Raw genomic sequence first — 18,161 nt, 5'->3', positions numbered from 1 at the left:
AATAAGCGAATAATAAATTCTCTTGTGACAAACAAATGTTTCTTAATAATGAAAATAATTCACTTTTACAGTATCTATTAAACATTGAATTATTTTTTCGTCAATTTTAAATACATAAACACATAGATTCACTTTGAAAAAATAGATAGTAAAGTATATTTACATATTTTTGTACATATTTTTTAAGAAACAATAAATATTGAGTGCTTCAAGTTACTTTTCCTTTATATAATTGGTTATTATTTCACTACGAGTTAACTAATAAACTAATGCACGAAAAGAGATTGTAAATATTCGTCGAGTTTAATTTCTCATTGTATTATAGTTCTGAAAAAATATATATTTAATTCAATACATCAATACAATTTGATTATTATAGTGAACGTGATGAATCACATATAAGTCGATCGTTAACCATGATGTCGATGAGCAGATAGAATGAAACTCAAAACACATTTTACAGTCAATCATTGTTTAATAAATAGTAATTATTGTTTTATTAATACGTATTTGAACGGTAAATAGTTGTTGACGAAACTGTATTATGTACAGCAATGGAGATAAATTTCTTTCACAAAAAATATGAAATAAATAGAAATTGCAATGATATTCATGCATGTTCATGTACATTCGTTTTTTACAAACATTAAAACACCATGAGATTAAATTAGATTGAAGATTGCCATATAATGTAAATATTTTTATAAAATTTACAAAGACAAATACCTCCTTTTTAATTACTATAGTTGGCGATGATAAAGCCATGTGATTGTAGGTTTAAATTAAAGTATAAAATATGAAAATATTTTCAACGATCAATTAACTTTGTAAGAATATAATCATAAAATTATTTTATGTTTTACAATTTTGCACTTCAATGATCTTACAAATAATAAATATTATAAATTTCTAATAAATTATGCTTATTTTATAGTTCTGAAGCACACCAAAATTATTTTTGATATATATTTTTCTTAAATTTTGAATAAACACAGACTTTGTGAAAAATATATATAATTAATTTTAATGAAATCTAATGAATAATGAAAAGTACAAGCTTTTTAAAATAAATACAATTTTAAAGAGTAACAATTCTAATGCATACTTTTCATACATTATATATTAATATATTTTAATATCATTGATTTAACATTTAAATAAACTGAAAATAGATTGCATTTTAATAGTCGAGTTTCAAGAAACTTATTACTATCTGTATCTTAATAGATAAATTCTGCCAAAAATAAATAGATGATTAATTTGTTACTTCGACAAACGATTAAATAATAATAATAACGAATATTACCTGATGCAATGCGGTAAGACCATCGACATTTCCAGTGTTGATATCTGCTCCTTTTTCAAGTAATCTAACAACCTCATCCTTGTCACCGGCTGCGCAAGCAGCTAGAAAAACGCAATCAGCTGAAAACTTGATCTTTCTAGTAACCTGTCTAGGATGTGGTGGCTGTTTATTAGTCTCCGATTGCTCCCATCTCTTGAGTTGCTCGGCCCTTTTGAACAAAGCCGAACTAGATCTATTCTCCAATGACATTGCACTATATGTATCTCTGAGTAACAAACAATGAACAAACTACTCAGATAAAACGCCTTTACACAGATCACTTAAAACCACTTTGGATGATTCCGTCTCCAGTTTCACCACCACCTAACCCTAAAGATTTATTAACTTTATTAAATCAAATAATAATCAAATATTTTGATTTGGGTGTACCTCTGTGGAACTAAATATATAAAGTTTTGCCTGCGTGCGTGTGTGTGTGCGTGTGTCTGGATAGGGGAGGTGGAGGGGAGGGGGAGGCACAAATATTATTTATATCGTACAAAAACTATGTGTTGATAATTGTACCTTCATCAATTATAAAAATAAGATTTATAAACTTTTCATTAACAAAATCACAAAATCAATTTAAACTTATAAAATTATCTCAATTATATCTAAATTATAAAAAAAACTATACACAAAAATATTTAATTTAAATTTGCAGATACATAGCAATTATTATAATAGTTCCTATCAAATCATAAAAAAAGCAATAAAAAAAAAAGTTTTATAATTAACATTTTTTTTGTTAAAAGTTTAATTACCACAATTACAATTACGAAATTTAACATTATAATTTATAATTTAGAAAAAAATATGTTTATCAAACTCATTTAATAAAATATGTGACAGGAGAACAAGATATGTTTCAAATAGCATGAATTGCTTTACAATAATAATCTAATTCTTATATGATATATATATATATATATATATATATATATATATATCATACAGATGAATCCTACACATGAATCGTTTTCTTTTAATGGTAGCTTAAAATGAATGAAACAAACTATTTTTATCAATACCTCGATATAGCTTAAACAACAGACAACAAACATTATTTACCAAATATTTTAGCTAATTGCATAAAATTTGTATTAGCTCATCATTGTAAAATGTTAAAATCACCTACATGTTGTATTGATTTTAACAAATTACTTGACACATTATGAGATATCATTGGATCAAAAAAATATTTTTATGCATTTTAATATATCATTAAAGTTTAAAATACTAACATAAAATATACAGTAATATAAACAATAATGTTATAGTTTCTTATTAATTTAATATTTTATTCAAAGCATATCGGTTTAACGCTTATTGTTCTTAAAAAATTATAAATATCTGTCTGTATATGTTTAAATGCAAAGCAAACGAGCTATTTCAAATTTTTATACAAAATTAAATATGTTGGCTATCATTTATTGTATAAATTGTACAGAATTTAAAATTAACGCTAACACTATAAAATAAATATTCCAATAAATTAATCAAGAAGTATATTTATAATTTAAATTTTAATAAAATAACATTGATTAAAGCGTACTGACAATTAATTGCAATAATGTCAATTTTGTTAAAAATTAAAATACTATCGTTGTAATTATAAAACAACATACAAAATTTGCATGAAATAAATTGAGAAATTATTGATTCCATAAATAACTTATAAAACATAACCTTATAAAAATATCGTTGGAAATATAACTCAATACTCAATGTTATCAATTATTTTTGTTGCTGTTTTTACAGAAGATGACGACGGTTATATTAAGCATCAGCTGATATTAATGAACAGAATGCAAAGAAATTAAATTTGATATTAATTCGAGTCATTAAATAATTACTGTTATTTGAAATTCAAAATATACTTTGATTTTGTTAGTTATATTTATTATATATATATATATATATACATATAATTTTTTTTTACTTTAAATTTCAGAATTAAAATAATAAAAATTCAATATTTGCTTTATAAATATTCACTCTGAAATAATGTTTTTAAATTTTATGCTTTTAATAAATTTAGACTCTAACTCTATTTTAAAATCAAAATAAAATAATGAACGGGTTTAAAAATAAACTTTGCGTTACAGTCAATTGTTAAGTTTCCTAATGGATTGCTTTACAACTTGAAATTTGCCCAGTTATGAACTATACGACCACCGTTGTCTTATTACATAAAGGATTCGTAAGGAATACTTTACATAAGCGCAATGAAACTGTAGCATCAATAAATGTGTAATTATAAATCACACTGCGAATAAAAACATATTAATATGACAAAAAGAGTCACATAAATAATGCAGCTTTACCTCGCAGAGTAAATCAACTAATGCACTCGCGAAAAGAAAATAACAATCCAGATTAGTTTTAAGCTGAAAATCATGTTTCCGAATAAAACCAATATTTCTCATTACCTTTTAGCACTTGCAGTGAGAAAGCAAAGACTGTTGCAGAAAGTTTCAAGTGGCTCTAAAATTCCTAATGAAATTCCTTTAAATTGCTGAGGATCCATAGGTTACCTATGGTGTTACGCATGCAAGCACAGATACGCTACCTCAACCTAATAGCCCTTTGGGGAAAGCACACTTTTATCCGGCCATTCTCCAAAAGAGAAATGCGCTGGGAAGAAATACGGAGGTACACCCTGGAGTTCGGCATTCACTGACAAGAGTGAACAAACCTTAAGAGGGAGGAGGCTCGACCTGGCGCCCCTCTCGCTCCCCCGGCGCAGCACGACGATCTTCCTACTCAGCTCCTCTGGCTGGTGCTGCTTCTGCTTCTTTAGCTGAGCTTCGTCACCGCCGCCTGCCCCCATATATACCGATTTATAAAATCTGTCTCTCCTCGTGATCCCCTCTCACTCTCTCGCTCTCTATCTCTCTATCTAACTATCTCGCTCTTACTCTCTTTCTCTCTCTCTCTTACTCTCGTTCACTCACTCTCTCGTACATGCGCGCGCGGGCGCGCGCACACAAGCTCTCTCGCTCTTTCTCTTTCTCTCAATCTATCTCTATCTCTATCTCTATCTCTATCTATCTCTCTCTTTCTATCTTTTTCTTCTCGCTCACTCGCCCTCTCAGGCCGTCTCGCTCTCTTATTCTCTCTTCACTGAAAACTCCGGCAGCGTTGATGTTGCCTCTCGTCGTTCCGGATATATAATCGCCACGGGCACGAGCTCGCCCTATTCCCCTTTATTCGATCCTCTTTCTTTCTCCACTGGGTCGAGATGGCGAGCGGGCCTCGTCCGTCGTCCCCGTTGACGTTCCTTCCCCAAACGAAACGTACTGAGCCTTCGCTCCTTCGGATGATGCACATGCACACGTACGCGCGCACAAGCGCACGCGCCGCGATAAAAATTATATTAAACAGGGGAGCGGTCGTTCGTCGCGGCTCTCGCGCGCGATTCCCTAGTTCTGCTCTTTGCTGGCCGCAGTGTCGCCCTGCCCTCTCGCTTCCTTGCCCCTTCCCCCGCCCCCCCCCCCCCCCCCTCCTACTATCCCGACGACGACGATCTCCACGGTTACTCTTAATATGCGACACGGCTAGATTCGCGTGCTCTTGGCTATTCTTGGCCCCGTGCGCCGTTTGGGTATGTATCGCCGTATCTGCGCGTGCCTGTGCCCGTGCGTACGTGCGTGAGTACGCGCGTGTAAGGATACACGGGCAATACGAGAGAAAGAGAAAGAGATTGATACATGTCCGCGCGCACGGGTTACATCGTTAATTTTGCTCGCTTTTCGCAACAGCGATCTCGTATTTGCTCATTAAGGAAAGGAAGAGGAACTGGCGTACAATGTGGCCAGACCGTTCGCGCAGCAATTACAGGCGATGCAAAAAAACCGCCCTATCATCATTATTATCAACGTTAATTGTTATTTAAGCCTTCCTACAAAGCTCGGCGAACGTCTGTATTTCTCTTTTTGCTCTCCGATTTTTCCTACGTTTATTCTTTTTTAACGCAGCGTCGAAGCCTGCCATAAACACGTCCCCGCGCACATACGTTTCCTTCCTTTTCCATCGCTTGTCAAGCCGCGATCTGCCGTTCGTCGCTCTCGTTCTTGTTCGCTTACTCGTTTTTGCACCTTCGACTACTACGTGCGCACGTGAGCAATAGCATGTGTGTGCGCGCGCGCCTCTAAGGCGCTCCTAAGTATGCACATTTTCGCGATGACTCGATCCGAATCCGATGAGTCCGAGCCTATATCTGACTATGTGTATATAATTACGCTCGTGTGCGGCTTTAATTCTATTTGCCTACCACCACTGTCAACTCCCCTCCCCCCCCCCCCCCCCCCCCACTCACCCTTCCCATTCTTCAACACCGCACGAGTGTGGATAAGTGTGCGCGCGCGAATGTGTGGCTAGGGTGCGACTAGTATGTATACCTATAGAATGTTACTTAAAGTAAGTTTACATAGGTGTCACCCGATGCATGCCCGAGTCATACTCGTTCACATGCTCTTCGAGATCACCGTACACACGCGAATGGCATTGTGGTTTAGAGAGGATAGAGGAGCTCCGTTTATAATAAAACGATTATACGTGTAAATTTCTTTAGAAGAATGACAACCGGAGCGATGCTCTAAACTTTCTAAGTAATTCCTCTTCAAATATCGTCGTTTTCGAGAAAAAAAAAACAAACAAACAAAAAAGCGAGAGAAGAAAAAAAAAACAAAAAACAAAACAAAACAAAAACAAAAACAAAAAAACAATGTTAGGTATTAAAGTAATAAGCACCATTGTTAAATTGCTTGGGCATTAGAATATTATATTTTCGGGCTTTACCGTTAACTTTGAAATTGTTAATCCACATAATGAAATAAATGTTACGTATAATATACAAAAGCATATCTCTGATAAATATTTGTTACAATTTTCATACAATACTCTTTATAAAATGATAACGAATACAAAACAATTTGTCAAAGATAAAAATTATTCGGGGTGCCTTTTTCATTGGACGCATGCGTCAGCCTAGAGAAGCGGGAAAGCATTGCACATTTAAATTGCATAAATTAAAAGCAATATAAAGAGACTTTTAAAGTGCTTATTGTTAATTTAATTAATAATAATAATAATAATAATAATAATAATAATAATAATAATAATATTGTGATTGTGCTGTACGCTCATCGGATGAGTGTCGAGCGTATTTTTAGGTCTAATTTTAAATGAATAAGCTACGACGTGTACAATAATATTTCATGGAGGTAAAAAATTAACGTTCTCTCCTTACGATACAATAAAACGAAATAAATCAATTATTACGCTGCAAAATATTTTTTTTATAATTATTTATGCGATCGTTGTAACGTTTGTCGCTCGTTTCAGTGGATGGAGCAACTTTTCACGATGGGGGAAGAAAATTACGTGTACAATAATATCGTATCAAAACGAAAATGTCGCCTTTCTCCCTCTTACAAGTGTTTTCACGAAACATTTGGGCGGGCGGAGGGTAAGAGGTATGTATATAAAATTCACGAAATTCATTGAACGTAATTACAAATACGAATTCTCAAGATTATTGAATTTTGTCGTCTACGTATTATTTCACGATGTCCATCGGCGAACACATGCTAATGAGAAATCACGGTTTTTTCTTATTCTTCTTATTCTTCTTCTTCTACCTTGAAATGAAATTTCCTTTCGCGCACAAGCTATAACGACTTATTAACTCTAGGTAAACGTCATCCAAGGCAAATTCTTCACCATCTACCAGCCTCGGGGCACGGGGAACGGGGCACCAACGAATAAATAAATAAATCGAGCCACCGATAGGATTTAGGATAGGCTCTTACCTTAACGATACAGAGAGTAGAAAAAGAAAGAAAGGAAAAGAAGAAGAAAAAAATAATAATAAATGAAGAAGAAAAAAGCAAGATGCAATTTAGACGCCCGAGCGTATAGAACGAGGACAGTTGGAGAATAAATTTCCACATTGAACGAGTCGAGAAAACGTAGAAGAGAATTTATTTACTCTTCCGGGGAGAGTGCATCCTCGCAAATGGTAAACTCGGCTTACTCGAAGCTTACATTCCTCTCGGAATCGGGCATGCTTTATCGATGACATTGAACAATAACATTTAACCTTCCTTGTACGATGAGGCATCGTGGAGCGCGGCAGAGGGGCAAGAGGCAGGTGGCCCGAGCGAGCATTACCTCCAGCAGCGACAGGCTCCAAAGGCGAAAATCCGCGGAAACCCCGACGAATAACGCATCGTAAATTCATATCGCGCATCCGGCTTTATATAACGAGGTACTTCCGTCAGCGGTGGTATCGCCGTCGGCCGTGCCGAGTTCCCCCAGTCCAAGCGAGTCCCGCAAGTTAAAGGCCGATTCGCACGCGAGACTCATCGAGAAGAGGGATTAATATGCCCGCGGGTAAGTCCCCAGCGCCGCCGTACGGTACGACGTTGGGCTACGAGCGACGAATAGCGACACCCCGATTGATACGAAAAAACGCGTTTCCTCTCCGCTAGCCGCTAACCAATTAGGCAGGCGCTTCAAATCACTCCAACGTACATCCGCGCGGTGCGGCTGATCACAACGAGCGGTCGAGGGCCCAAAGTCAGCGAGCGAGTTCGCGCGTACACGGGAATTATTGGAGTTGGTAGTGGTAGTAGTGGCGGCGGTGGCGATAGCGGTAGCGATTGTGGCAGAGCTAGAGGTAGTGATAGTGGTAGTGGTAGTGGTAGTGGTAGTGGTAGTGGTGGTGTTGATTTTGGTGTTGGTGGTGGTGGCGGTGGTGGTGGTGGTGGTGGTGGTGCGCTGCTGCTGCTGCTGCTGCTGCTGCTGCTGCTGCTGCTGCTGCTGCTGCTGCTGCTGCTGCTGCTGCTGCTGCTGCTGCTGCTGCTGCTGCTGCTGCCGGTGTAGTGACGGTGGGACGAGGCCAGACGAGGGAAACGTAGCCGCTCTTGCTCCCTGGTGCTCTCCGCTGCTCTTTCTAGTTCCCTCCGCGATTCGCGAGTGGAGCCAAAATAAAGAGTTGCTTGTTCGTACGGGAGGTAAAAATCGGCAGCAGAGAAGAAAAGCGTTAAGCGAGGAGGAGGCCGAGGAAGGAAGTCGTAGGAGAAAGCGAAGCGAGGCCGTTGAATGAGAAGAGCGAGAACGACGAAGTTCTGCGACGGACGACGGGTATCCCTCGTCTTTTGAGCGAAGATTAATCGCCGTCGAATCCAACAACGTCGTCGTCGTTGTGCCTTGTTGCGTGATATCGAAAAGCCGTCGAGCGCAATTATCATCGAAACTTGCAGGACTTGGTGCAAGGAGGTCGAGCTTCTTGGTCGCACGCACGCGTTTATTCTTCGAAAACAAGGGAGCCAAGGGGGAAAAAAGGAACCTCGCGACGAAAGCGCGGCGCCACGCGCACACATACGCTTCGGCGCGCATTCGTGTGCGCGAGGTTCCCACTCTCTGTGTCGAAAAAGTGTGATGTGCAATAGCGCGCCATGACGTCCTCCTCCTTATAAGAGCAAGATAGATGATAGAGCGCGAAAGAGTGAGCACGAAGTGGAACAGAATTACAGAGTTACAGAGTTACAGAGTTACAGAATAAGGGAATAAGAGAGTAAGAGAGTAATAGAGAGAAAGACAGGCAGAAAGAGAGAGAGAGAGAGAGAGAGAGAGAGAGAGTGAGTGAGTGAGTGAGTGAGTGAGTGAGAGCGAGAGAGCAAAAGAGCAAGAGTCGAGTGCGTGCGTGCGCGCGCGCGCACGCGTCTGGGCCTGCGTGAGAGAGCGAGAGAGAGAGAGAGAGAGAGAGAGAAGAAGAAGAAGAGTGCGAGAAACGGCTGTGCGAGCTGGTGTGCGCGCTCGAGAGACGGAGTTGACGAGAAGAAACAAAGTGAGAAGAGTTACGAGGGTTTCCCCGATGTTGGTCGTAGGACTCGCACGCCGATGTAAACTACATGCACTTGTCGAAGATAAGCCGTTTTTTGGAAATACAACCAGCAGCGAACGAGGGGGAGGAGGCGGTGGCGGAGGCGGCGGCGAAAATTCGTGGATACCGAAGAAAGCTTCAAACCTGTTTGAAGCTTTCGAGGTCGTATTCATGGAACTATGAACCTGGACTCGTTGTCTTTTACTTTATCACAAATCAGTTATTTGGTTGCAAGTTTGTGTAAGAAAAACTTTCGGGACAGCTGCCAAGAAATATCGGTTGTAAGTATTCGTCTCAACGCTCCTTGTGTTAGTGCTTCCTGTGCGTGGCTACGTGAAACACTCGAGTATTATTCTGTTGGTCCTTTGATCGTCGAGTTATCGCGATATCGTACACTAATGTCATGTCCTTCTCTATTACGTTTATATTCTGCTAAGCACAAGAGAATCCATTGCCTTTAACGGCAATAATAAAACAATATTGCTCTAAACTAAAAAAAAAATTAAAAAAAATTAAAACAAAAAAAAAACAAAAAAACAAAGCCCCTTATATCGTTATAAAAGATCATTTATAACTTTTATATTTTAAGATTCTTTTAATAAATAAAACTTACTTTTATCACATGACTATTTTGCTGTATTGAAATAAAAGAATAGCTACTTCCAAAGAAAAAGCTTTCTATGAATAATTTATTTGGAAAATACCTATTTTTAGAAATAAGTGCAATATCTTATGGTATAATTTTTATTCTGAATACAATAATCTATATACTAGAATTTTACAAGAGACAAAATTTTATGTACATATTAAAATTTCTGCTTGAAAGTGTATCGAAACTTTTAAACGGTATTGGGATTTTACCATTAAAAAGTGGAAACAATTTCATTTTAGCCGATTAATTAAAATAAATTATCTAATGTAAAGGCATGCGCTTCTTTTGTATGAAAACATAATTGCAATAATTATATAAATCACTTGATATAACCTATTTCTAATGAAACGTTACAACGCATTTGTTTATGCTCAAGTGACTATATATAATTACAAATAAAGTCCATTCTTTTATCAAAATTGCGCAATAAATATTATAACAAGTATTTCTAGCTTTCATTCACAACTTGATGGACCATATTGAAAAGTTTGTATTATTTATATTAAAAGATATACTTTATATCTATAATATATGTGTGTATATATATATATATAATATGCAGATATTGTAATCAATAATAAATAATTTTTCATCAATGCTAAATTCATAAAGTGGGATAGGTTATTTAAAATTAATGTTATCTTATAGTACATTAGAAAATTTTCTAACAAATACTTGTAAAATATATAATTTATTTACATTACGTTAATTCTAAATTTAAATTACTTCTATAATTAAATGAAAATCAATTGTTTTTATTTGGTTGTTTCTTTATTCCATTTATATAATGTTCTCTTATTGCTTTTTATAGTTGCTTATAATATATTAAGTTTTAACTAGATAATAAAGATGAAGATACATATTTATCGCTGAATAAATTAAATATACATAAATATTGTGAAAGAAAATGTTTTACATGTTTTGTCAAAGTTCTCTGATTATGGAAACAAATTTTAATATTATAAATTTTTATTATTATATATTATAAACCCTCTGTTAAATAAATTAAATTGATTTGCTTAAATTATATTATGATTTATATCATTTTATTTATATATATGAAGTATACCATTAACAAGGCAGTATGAAATATTGTATAAATTTAAGTAATTTTTTATTTTCCAGTTGGTACAGTGGAAGGGCTTAGAGGCAGACCGACATTTGCTGCGCTGTTTGTTCTCGCATGTTGATTTTTCAACCGGAGAACCACCTGAGCCAAACTCTAAAGACTACTATCAGATACAACTACTAAAACAAGAGTGCGACAGTCTCCTCTGCAAACCATCGCTTGTTTCAAATCTTTGCTTTGCCATTGACTATCCATTTCATCATAAAAATGTAAGTTTCAGCAAATCTCTAATACATTTCATTTGTATATCTTAATAAATGAACATTCTTTGAATAACACTTCATGAAATGTCAATGACAAAAATATTAATTTTGAAGTATAGGTGAAAAATGTTATTGGAAATGAAAAAAGAAAATTTCTAAATTGTAAACTATTGCATAAATCTTACAAGACACGCTCAATTTGCAGCGAATCTTCCCATCACCAAAATTTTTTCAACACCTTCGCAAAGTGCTTGGATTGTCTCTGGTGCAGGAAGTTGTCTTTGCAATAGCTCTTCATCATTCACAAAATTCTGATATATCCATTCGAGCCAGTGAACATATACAAAAACAGCTGCCAGAATTAATAAAAAATTACGTAAACGCAGAGAACAATAAGAAGCTGAGTGAAGAGGGATTGCACGATTCTTCTCCTGAAATCTTACATCTCATATTAACCTACGTATTTAAAGAATCAACTAAGGTCGAGCTCTCTTTGGAGGCAAAAGAAAAATTTTTAAAGAGCTTAACACGTGACTTTCCTCGTGAACTGGTACCAGTGGTGTTGGCACCACTTCTGTATCCAGGTGACGGGGAACCTTCACAAAAATCAATCGAATTAAACATGGCTGTTAATCAAATGGTAAGTTCTATTAAAACCAATATTTTTATTACTATACATTTTTTGTATTTAATAATAAACTCTGTGATTTTTAAATTTTAACATTCTTTAGGATAATACTAATTTAGTAGAGATGATTATGGAATTGGGCTATAGATTTACCAGTACCATAGAAGAATGTCGTTCCAACTTGGCGAGTCTCGGGGCCCGAGACATGACCGCGCGATGTGTAGCTAAAGTTTTAGCTTACATGGCCCGAACCTGCAGTGGCTTGGAAGACACTGGAGGTTTACATTCTTTTTGGGAAAGTTCAGCAACAAATCAGGATAACAAAGAAAAATCAGGCGAGACTCCAACGACGTGGAATGTCGAAGTCTTTGTTCAAACAGTGAAAGAAGCGGTATGTTATATGAAAAATTACAATATTATATTCTACTAAAGTAAAAAAATATTTGATTAATATTAGCTTACTTGAATAAAAAAAAAAAAAAAAAATTTCTAATTTTGAAAAATGTATGAAAAACTAGAAAATATATTTTTATTTTTTATTGAATAATAAAATTAAAAAAATTCTTTATATAATAATAATTGCTAGTTTTATTCAGATTCGGATTTAATAATTAATTCAGAAATTCGTTACGTTTTTATACTACTCGAATAATATTAATATTAATTTTAGATAACAATATTGTACTTTATTTTAAATTGGTATGACACAATATTTTATTTGCTAAACATAGAACAGCAAAATTATAATAAGATTTCTAAGCGTAATGGAATTGATTAATTCTTCAACGATTAATGCCTTCTGTCTAACACCTTTTACTTTTAATGATTTATCATATGTTGACAAACATTCTGTCAAAGTCATATTATTAAACTTTGACAAGTCATGTCAGTTTTAATATAACTACTACCTATCCCTTTAAATCTCTGCAATAAAATTTAAATGAGAAATTAATTTTCTTTGAAACCTAAATATTAAATTTAGTAGTAATAAATTATTTTAATATTTTTTATTACTCTAGATTTATTTAAATAAATTAATTTATCTAATGTTTAAATAAAAACTTATAAATTATGAATAATTAAAACTCTTAATTATAAATATATTGCATGTATTTGGAAATTTATGCAATCATATATAAATTTAAAGAACATCAAAAATCAAATAAAATAATATTTTTTAATAAATTGACTTTTAATCAAATTGTAATAAAGTTTTTTATAAATTTGACAATAGTTTTATAGATAATGTAATAACAATGAACATCTTTATTATATAAATTTTTATTTTTATTAGCAATCAATAAGAATAAGAGTAATATATTATGAATTTTTGTATACGTTATTCTAATGTCAAATTAGATGTGAGTAATTTTTTACTAAAAAATCTTCTTAATTGTTGCTTTTATCAAAATAATGTAAATTATATATTGATAGACATGTTATGAAAAATATTATATTAGTTAAAAGCTAGTTCTGACCTTTAAATTATTGTAATTTTTATATACTTAGTGTAATTTTAAATCAGGAATAATCATTACATTTATTATAGATAATAATATATTTCTTTCTTCCACATAGTGGATAATCGGTGACATAAAAATTGCAATTGATTATTTTTAATCGATATTTTTCTATTACTTCTGTTCTTGTAGAATTCATCGTTGTCATGGAACGAAGTTACAGCTAAGCTTGACCATTCAGAATTTATAATTAAGGATCGTCAAGGTTTAAGTCTTTTAATCAAAGGACTTAGATTAGGTCTTCAAAATCAAGGCTATCCATTAGATGTATTTCCAGTTGAACTTTTTTACCGGCACTGGGAAAATGTTAAAGGCCAATTCTCACTAATCCAACAGATTCTCAAGTATCCGGAAATATTTTGCTTTGCCGATTACGCATATCATTCTGTAGTCGTAGATGTACTTAAAGCAGCACCCGAAGCTGACACCAAGGAAGCACAAACATGGAGGTCACTCAATGTGGTTGAATTATTACTGTATATGGCTGAACGAGGACTACATACACCTGTCCAAGATATTTTCAAATGGCCAACGCAACATTGCCCAGACGTTCTGGCGCTTGCATTATTACAGATTAATCCACCCATTACGATGCTCAGGCTAGTATTTTTTTTTTTTTTTTTATAAAATTTTATGTTAAAAAACTCATTGAAAAATTTATTTTTATTTCAATTTTAAAGATTTTTTACTATATTAAACAATTATTTTGCATTCAATAGAGTAATATTACTATTAATTTAAATAATTATTTAAAAAGTATAAAACAGTAAATTATAAACTCTGTAGAAGTAATAATTTCTAGTTTTTCCAATACATATGTTTATTCAGATATATTCATTTATAATGAATTATAAATCATACAATATGTACAATTGATAAAAAAAATATGTGTAACAAGATGTTTAAATCTGATCCTAATTTTTTTTTTATAGTTTGTACTACTTTTTCATAACCTTTGTACTTAAAAATCTATATGATTCTTCGTAATAGCTTAGATCTAAAATAAATTAAAATTCATCCTTGCTATTATTGGAAATACCTAAATATTAATAAAAATTTATTGTAAAAGTTTTTTAAAAAGTTAAAATACCATGCTGAAGTAAAAGGTAAATTAATACTTAAATAAAAATAATACACCATTTTAAATAAATAAATTTTTTCAATTTAATTATTTGTTAAATTCTTACTTAACCTTTTTTTTATGGCGTGTTTAAAACATAAAAATATACTCCAATTTATTAATAATGGTAATAGTGTTATTTCCTATTATAAAGTAATTACATCATTTTTCTTATTGTAAGATGTAAAATTCAAAATTTCAAGGTTATGTTTGATCGTCGTTATTTTACATGACCGATCAAAAAAAAAATCAAACAAACAAACAAACGATAGTGACCATTTTTATCATATTTTATAACAAAAAGATTATTAAAAACAAAAACGATTTTGATTGTGGAAACTTCGCTTACTTTTTTAATATATGTATATTATTTAACCGCGTATCGATAAATTTGACGATCTGTTTATTGAAAATAGAGTGTGAACTTTAATCAAATTGTTTAAAAACTAAAAACATTTTATCGGAAATAAAAAATATTAGGTCAGTTTTAGCCGAAAATTTAATTTTATATTAAAGAACTTGTGACAAATTTTTCAACTATCGTTTTAAACCCATAAAAAACTAATGAATTGATAAAATAAAAGTAGAGTTTTACTTTCCTATCATAATAAAAAACTAATTAAATAATTAAATATAACCTAAATATACGTGTTACAAATATTACGAAAAAAAGTAGATATTGAAAGTAAATAATTTTCTATGAAACTTCGACATCAACAATTAAAGTAAAATAAGAAAATAGACTAAAACTTGATGTAAAATATACAAAATTTACTGAAACTTTTAAAATGTATTGTGTGTTTAAATAACTTATATTACAATTATAACAATGTGATAGAAAATACTCTTAAACTACAAAGTGTGATGATAATCATACTCCTAAGAATATTTGAATTTTAATTAATTTAGATATCTTTCATGAAGTGTAATCAAAAGTATTTGTATATACAAATAGGCAGGAGCTCTTGAGTACTCTGATGCCGATATTTCTAGGCAATCATCCAAATTCTGCGGTGATTCTCCATCATGCTTGGCATTCAAATAATGCCAAAATCAAGACTATTATAATGCATGCGATGGCAGAATGGTATTTACGAGGAGATCATGACCAAACGCGACTTTCACGCATTCTCGACGTAGCCCAGGACTTGAAAGCCTTGTCCGCACTACTCAATGCCCAATCATTTCCCTTTGTAATTGATCTTGCCTGCCTTGCTTCGAGACGCGAGTATTTGAAACTGGAAAAATGGCTTATGGACAAAATACGAGATCACGGGGAAGCCTTTGTCGCTGCATGCGTCAAGTTCCTTCAGAGGCGATGCCCTCAGGTCATGGGTCCCGCTATTAAAGAAGATCCAACAGTCCCCAAAGCTAGCCAACTACCACAGGAAACTCTCACAACTATACTACATTGTCTGCAAGTTTGTGTTGGGTAAGTCTTGATTGACTTTAAAATTATAAACAGTTAATAATCATTATAAAATTAGATTGTTTAGTCGGAATTTAGATATTTAAATTATACCATCTAGCAATAATATTATGAAAAAGTAATATAAAATTCTAAAATTTTTAATTTTTAAGATTTGAAATATCTTTTCGAAAACTTAATATGATAATGAAACATCTTAAAGTTAATAATGTATTTAAAAAATTATTTAAAAAATGTTTATCTGACAATAAAAATTTATTATTTAATATGTATTATAATTTATTACTTTTAATACTTTTTGAATCGCCATAATTGTAATATATAATTATTCTTTAAACTAACGTAGCAAATAGTCGATTCATATTTTAAAGCATAACGATAGCCAAATCTACGCGTACATCTTAGAAGAATAAGTTATAGGAAACAATTTAACATGATATTTTCAATATTTTTAAGAAATTACAGAATAAAATAATATTTTTGTAAAATTGTAAAATTACGAAGCAAAATAAAGCAGATAAAAATGTAAACTCTTTTCATTAAACTTAATTTAAAACTTCAATTTCATTATCGTAAAAATTGAATTATTTTTGTGTTACTATTACATATTCAAAATTGGAAACTTCCGTTTTTGGAATATCCGATATTTCATTTGTTTTATTATTTATCATTAAAATCTTATTATTGTATTACCAAGCCTATTTAAGAATATTTATAAAAAGACATATAACAAATCGTACTACAATATCATTTGGTTATATTATGGAATACGCTAAATGTACTAAGGATTATGCTTTTTCTTTTATTGCTTAGAAATGTTTCACAAGAATGTGCCGATGCAATCTTGGCTATGGTACAAAATTGTAGTTTAATGTTGAGCAAAGGAACATTAAGCAGGCTACCACCGCCAGTTTTAAGACATAGAGCTATGGAATCCTTCAATCCAGCTTTAAGTGGACAGGTATTGTTATATGCGCATTAAAATTAACATATTAATATTGAACATATGTATTTGGAATGGTTTGATATTGTAATTAATAGTGAACTTTGTGATTTATTGCCAAACTTAAAATGCACAAGGAGATGTTATTATTGAAATTATCCACCTATGAATATATTAAATATCATTATTTTCTCATTTGCAGCTATTTTCAACGAAACAAGTAGACAGTTTGACAAACCTAAACTCGAGTCTGGCATCGATGAGTCTTAGCTCAAGCCTTGGACCGCCGAGCAATTCCGCGTTCAACTTACCAGGCACCTTGGGCCCCCTTGTCTCTGCACCAGGTTCACCTTCTCGGCTAATGGGACCATCGCCTTCGCCATTTCCCATGCTGCCCCTCTCGTCTCAATTACACTCTGGACCTGTAGGTACACAAGGATCATCGGTCATCCCAGGTGGTGCAACGATAGGTGGTCTGAATAGGCTCGGACCACCCACGGGCATCGAGAAGACCCGCATGCAAGAGACCTCGAATCTATTCCCCGACATAAGCCAAAATGTTTCCAAGGAAATTGAGGACGAGGCCAACGGATATTTTCAAAGGATTTACAATCATCCACCCCATCCAACGCTGTCAATCGATGAAGTGCTCGATATGCTTAAAAAATTTCAAGATTCAAGCATCAAGAGAGAGCGCGATGTTTTCCATTGTATGCTGAGAAATCTATTCGAAGAATACAGATTCTTTCCACAAGTAAGCTCATCTTATTATTCAATGACATAGCACGTGTCGAGTCAACGGTGGGGCTCCGAGTCGCATACATTACACAGTTCAAAATAATAAAGCAAAATCATTAAATTAATGACTGCGTATCATAATTTTATAAGATTAGATTCTTTGCAAAAAGCCTTTCAGTCTACACAGTAAATTTTAATAATATAATCTCCCACATTAATCCTTATTTGTGCTTATCACGCATTTATTTCCTCGCTCCTTAGTACCCGGACAAAGAATTGCACATCACAGCCCAGCTGTTTGGCGGTATAATCGAGCGGGGTCTCGTTAACAGTTACGTAACTCTGGGTCTTGCATTACGCTTTGTCCTGGATGCCTTACGCAAACCCGAGGGAAACAAAATGTACTATTTCGGCATCGCAGCCTTAGATCGCTTTAAATCCCGTCTGAAGGAATACACGACATATTGCGAGCACGTCCGCAGTATACAGCACTTCAGTGAGTTTCCGCCACATCTTGTAGAATACGTTGAGTACGGTCTACAGGGCCAGGAGCCGCCTAC

At 33.5% G+C, this 18,161-nt stretch overlaps 2 protein-coding genes across 2 annotated transcripts in view; one reads left to right on the top strand and one right to left on the bottom strand.

Annotated features, from left to right (window-relative positions):
* Mbs (Myosin binding subunit) overlaps window positions 1-4,247 on the bottom strand; it is a 42,173-nt gene extending 37,926 nt beyond the window's left edge. The window contains exons 1-2 of the mRNA XM_011496713.1: window positions 4,044-4,247; window positions 1,307-1,675 (exon numbers count right to left, since the gene is read on the bottom strand). Coding sequence (XP_011495015.1) covers window positions 1,307-1,555 — 249 coding nt within the window. The 5' untranslated portion in view covers window positions 1,556-1,675; window positions 4,044-4,247. The remainder of the gene's footprint in view (window positions 1-1,306; window positions 1,676-4,043) is intronic.
* Window positions 4,248-9,109: 4,862 nt separating this feature from the next.
* Window positions 9,110-18,161, top strand: part of Not1 (CCR4-NOT transcription complex subunit 1) — a 20,248-nt gene continuing 11,196 nt past the window's right edge. The window contains exons 1-9 of the mRNA XM_011496201.1: window positions 9,110-9,520; window positions 11,017-11,229; window positions 11,429-11,863; window positions 11,955-12,242; window positions 13,504-13,970; window positions 15,447-15,923; window positions 16,734-16,881; window positions 17,066-17,617; window positions 17,863-18,161. The exon at window positions 17,863-18,161 is cut by the window's right edge and continues 459 nt beyond it. Of these exons, the coding sequence (XP_011494503.1) occupies window positions 9,419-9,520; window positions 11,017-11,229; window positions 11,429-11,863; window positions 11,955-12,242; window positions 13,504-13,970; window positions 15,447-15,923; window positions 16,734-16,881; window positions 17,066-17,617; window positions 17,863-18,161 (2,981 nt within the window). The 5' untranslated portion in view covers window positions 9,110-9,418. The remainder of the gene's footprint in view (window positions 9,521-11,016; window positions 11,230-11,428; window positions 11,864-11,954; window positions 12,243-13,503; window positions 13,971-15,446; window positions 15,924-16,733; window positions 16,882-17,065; window positions 17,618-17,862) is intronic.

Source organism: Ceratosolen solmsi, unplaced genomic scaffold, assembly GCF_000503995.2.
Source record: "Ceratosolen solmsi marchali unplaced genomic scaffold, CerSol_1.0 scaffold29, whole genome shotgun sequence".
Lineage (NCBI taxonomy): Eukaryota > Metazoa > Arthropoda > Insecta > Hymenoptera > Agaonidae > Ceratosolen > Ceratosolen solmsi.
The sequence above is the reverse complement of the archived record's forward strand: the minus strand, read 5'-3'. Positions and strand labels throughout refer to the sequence as shown.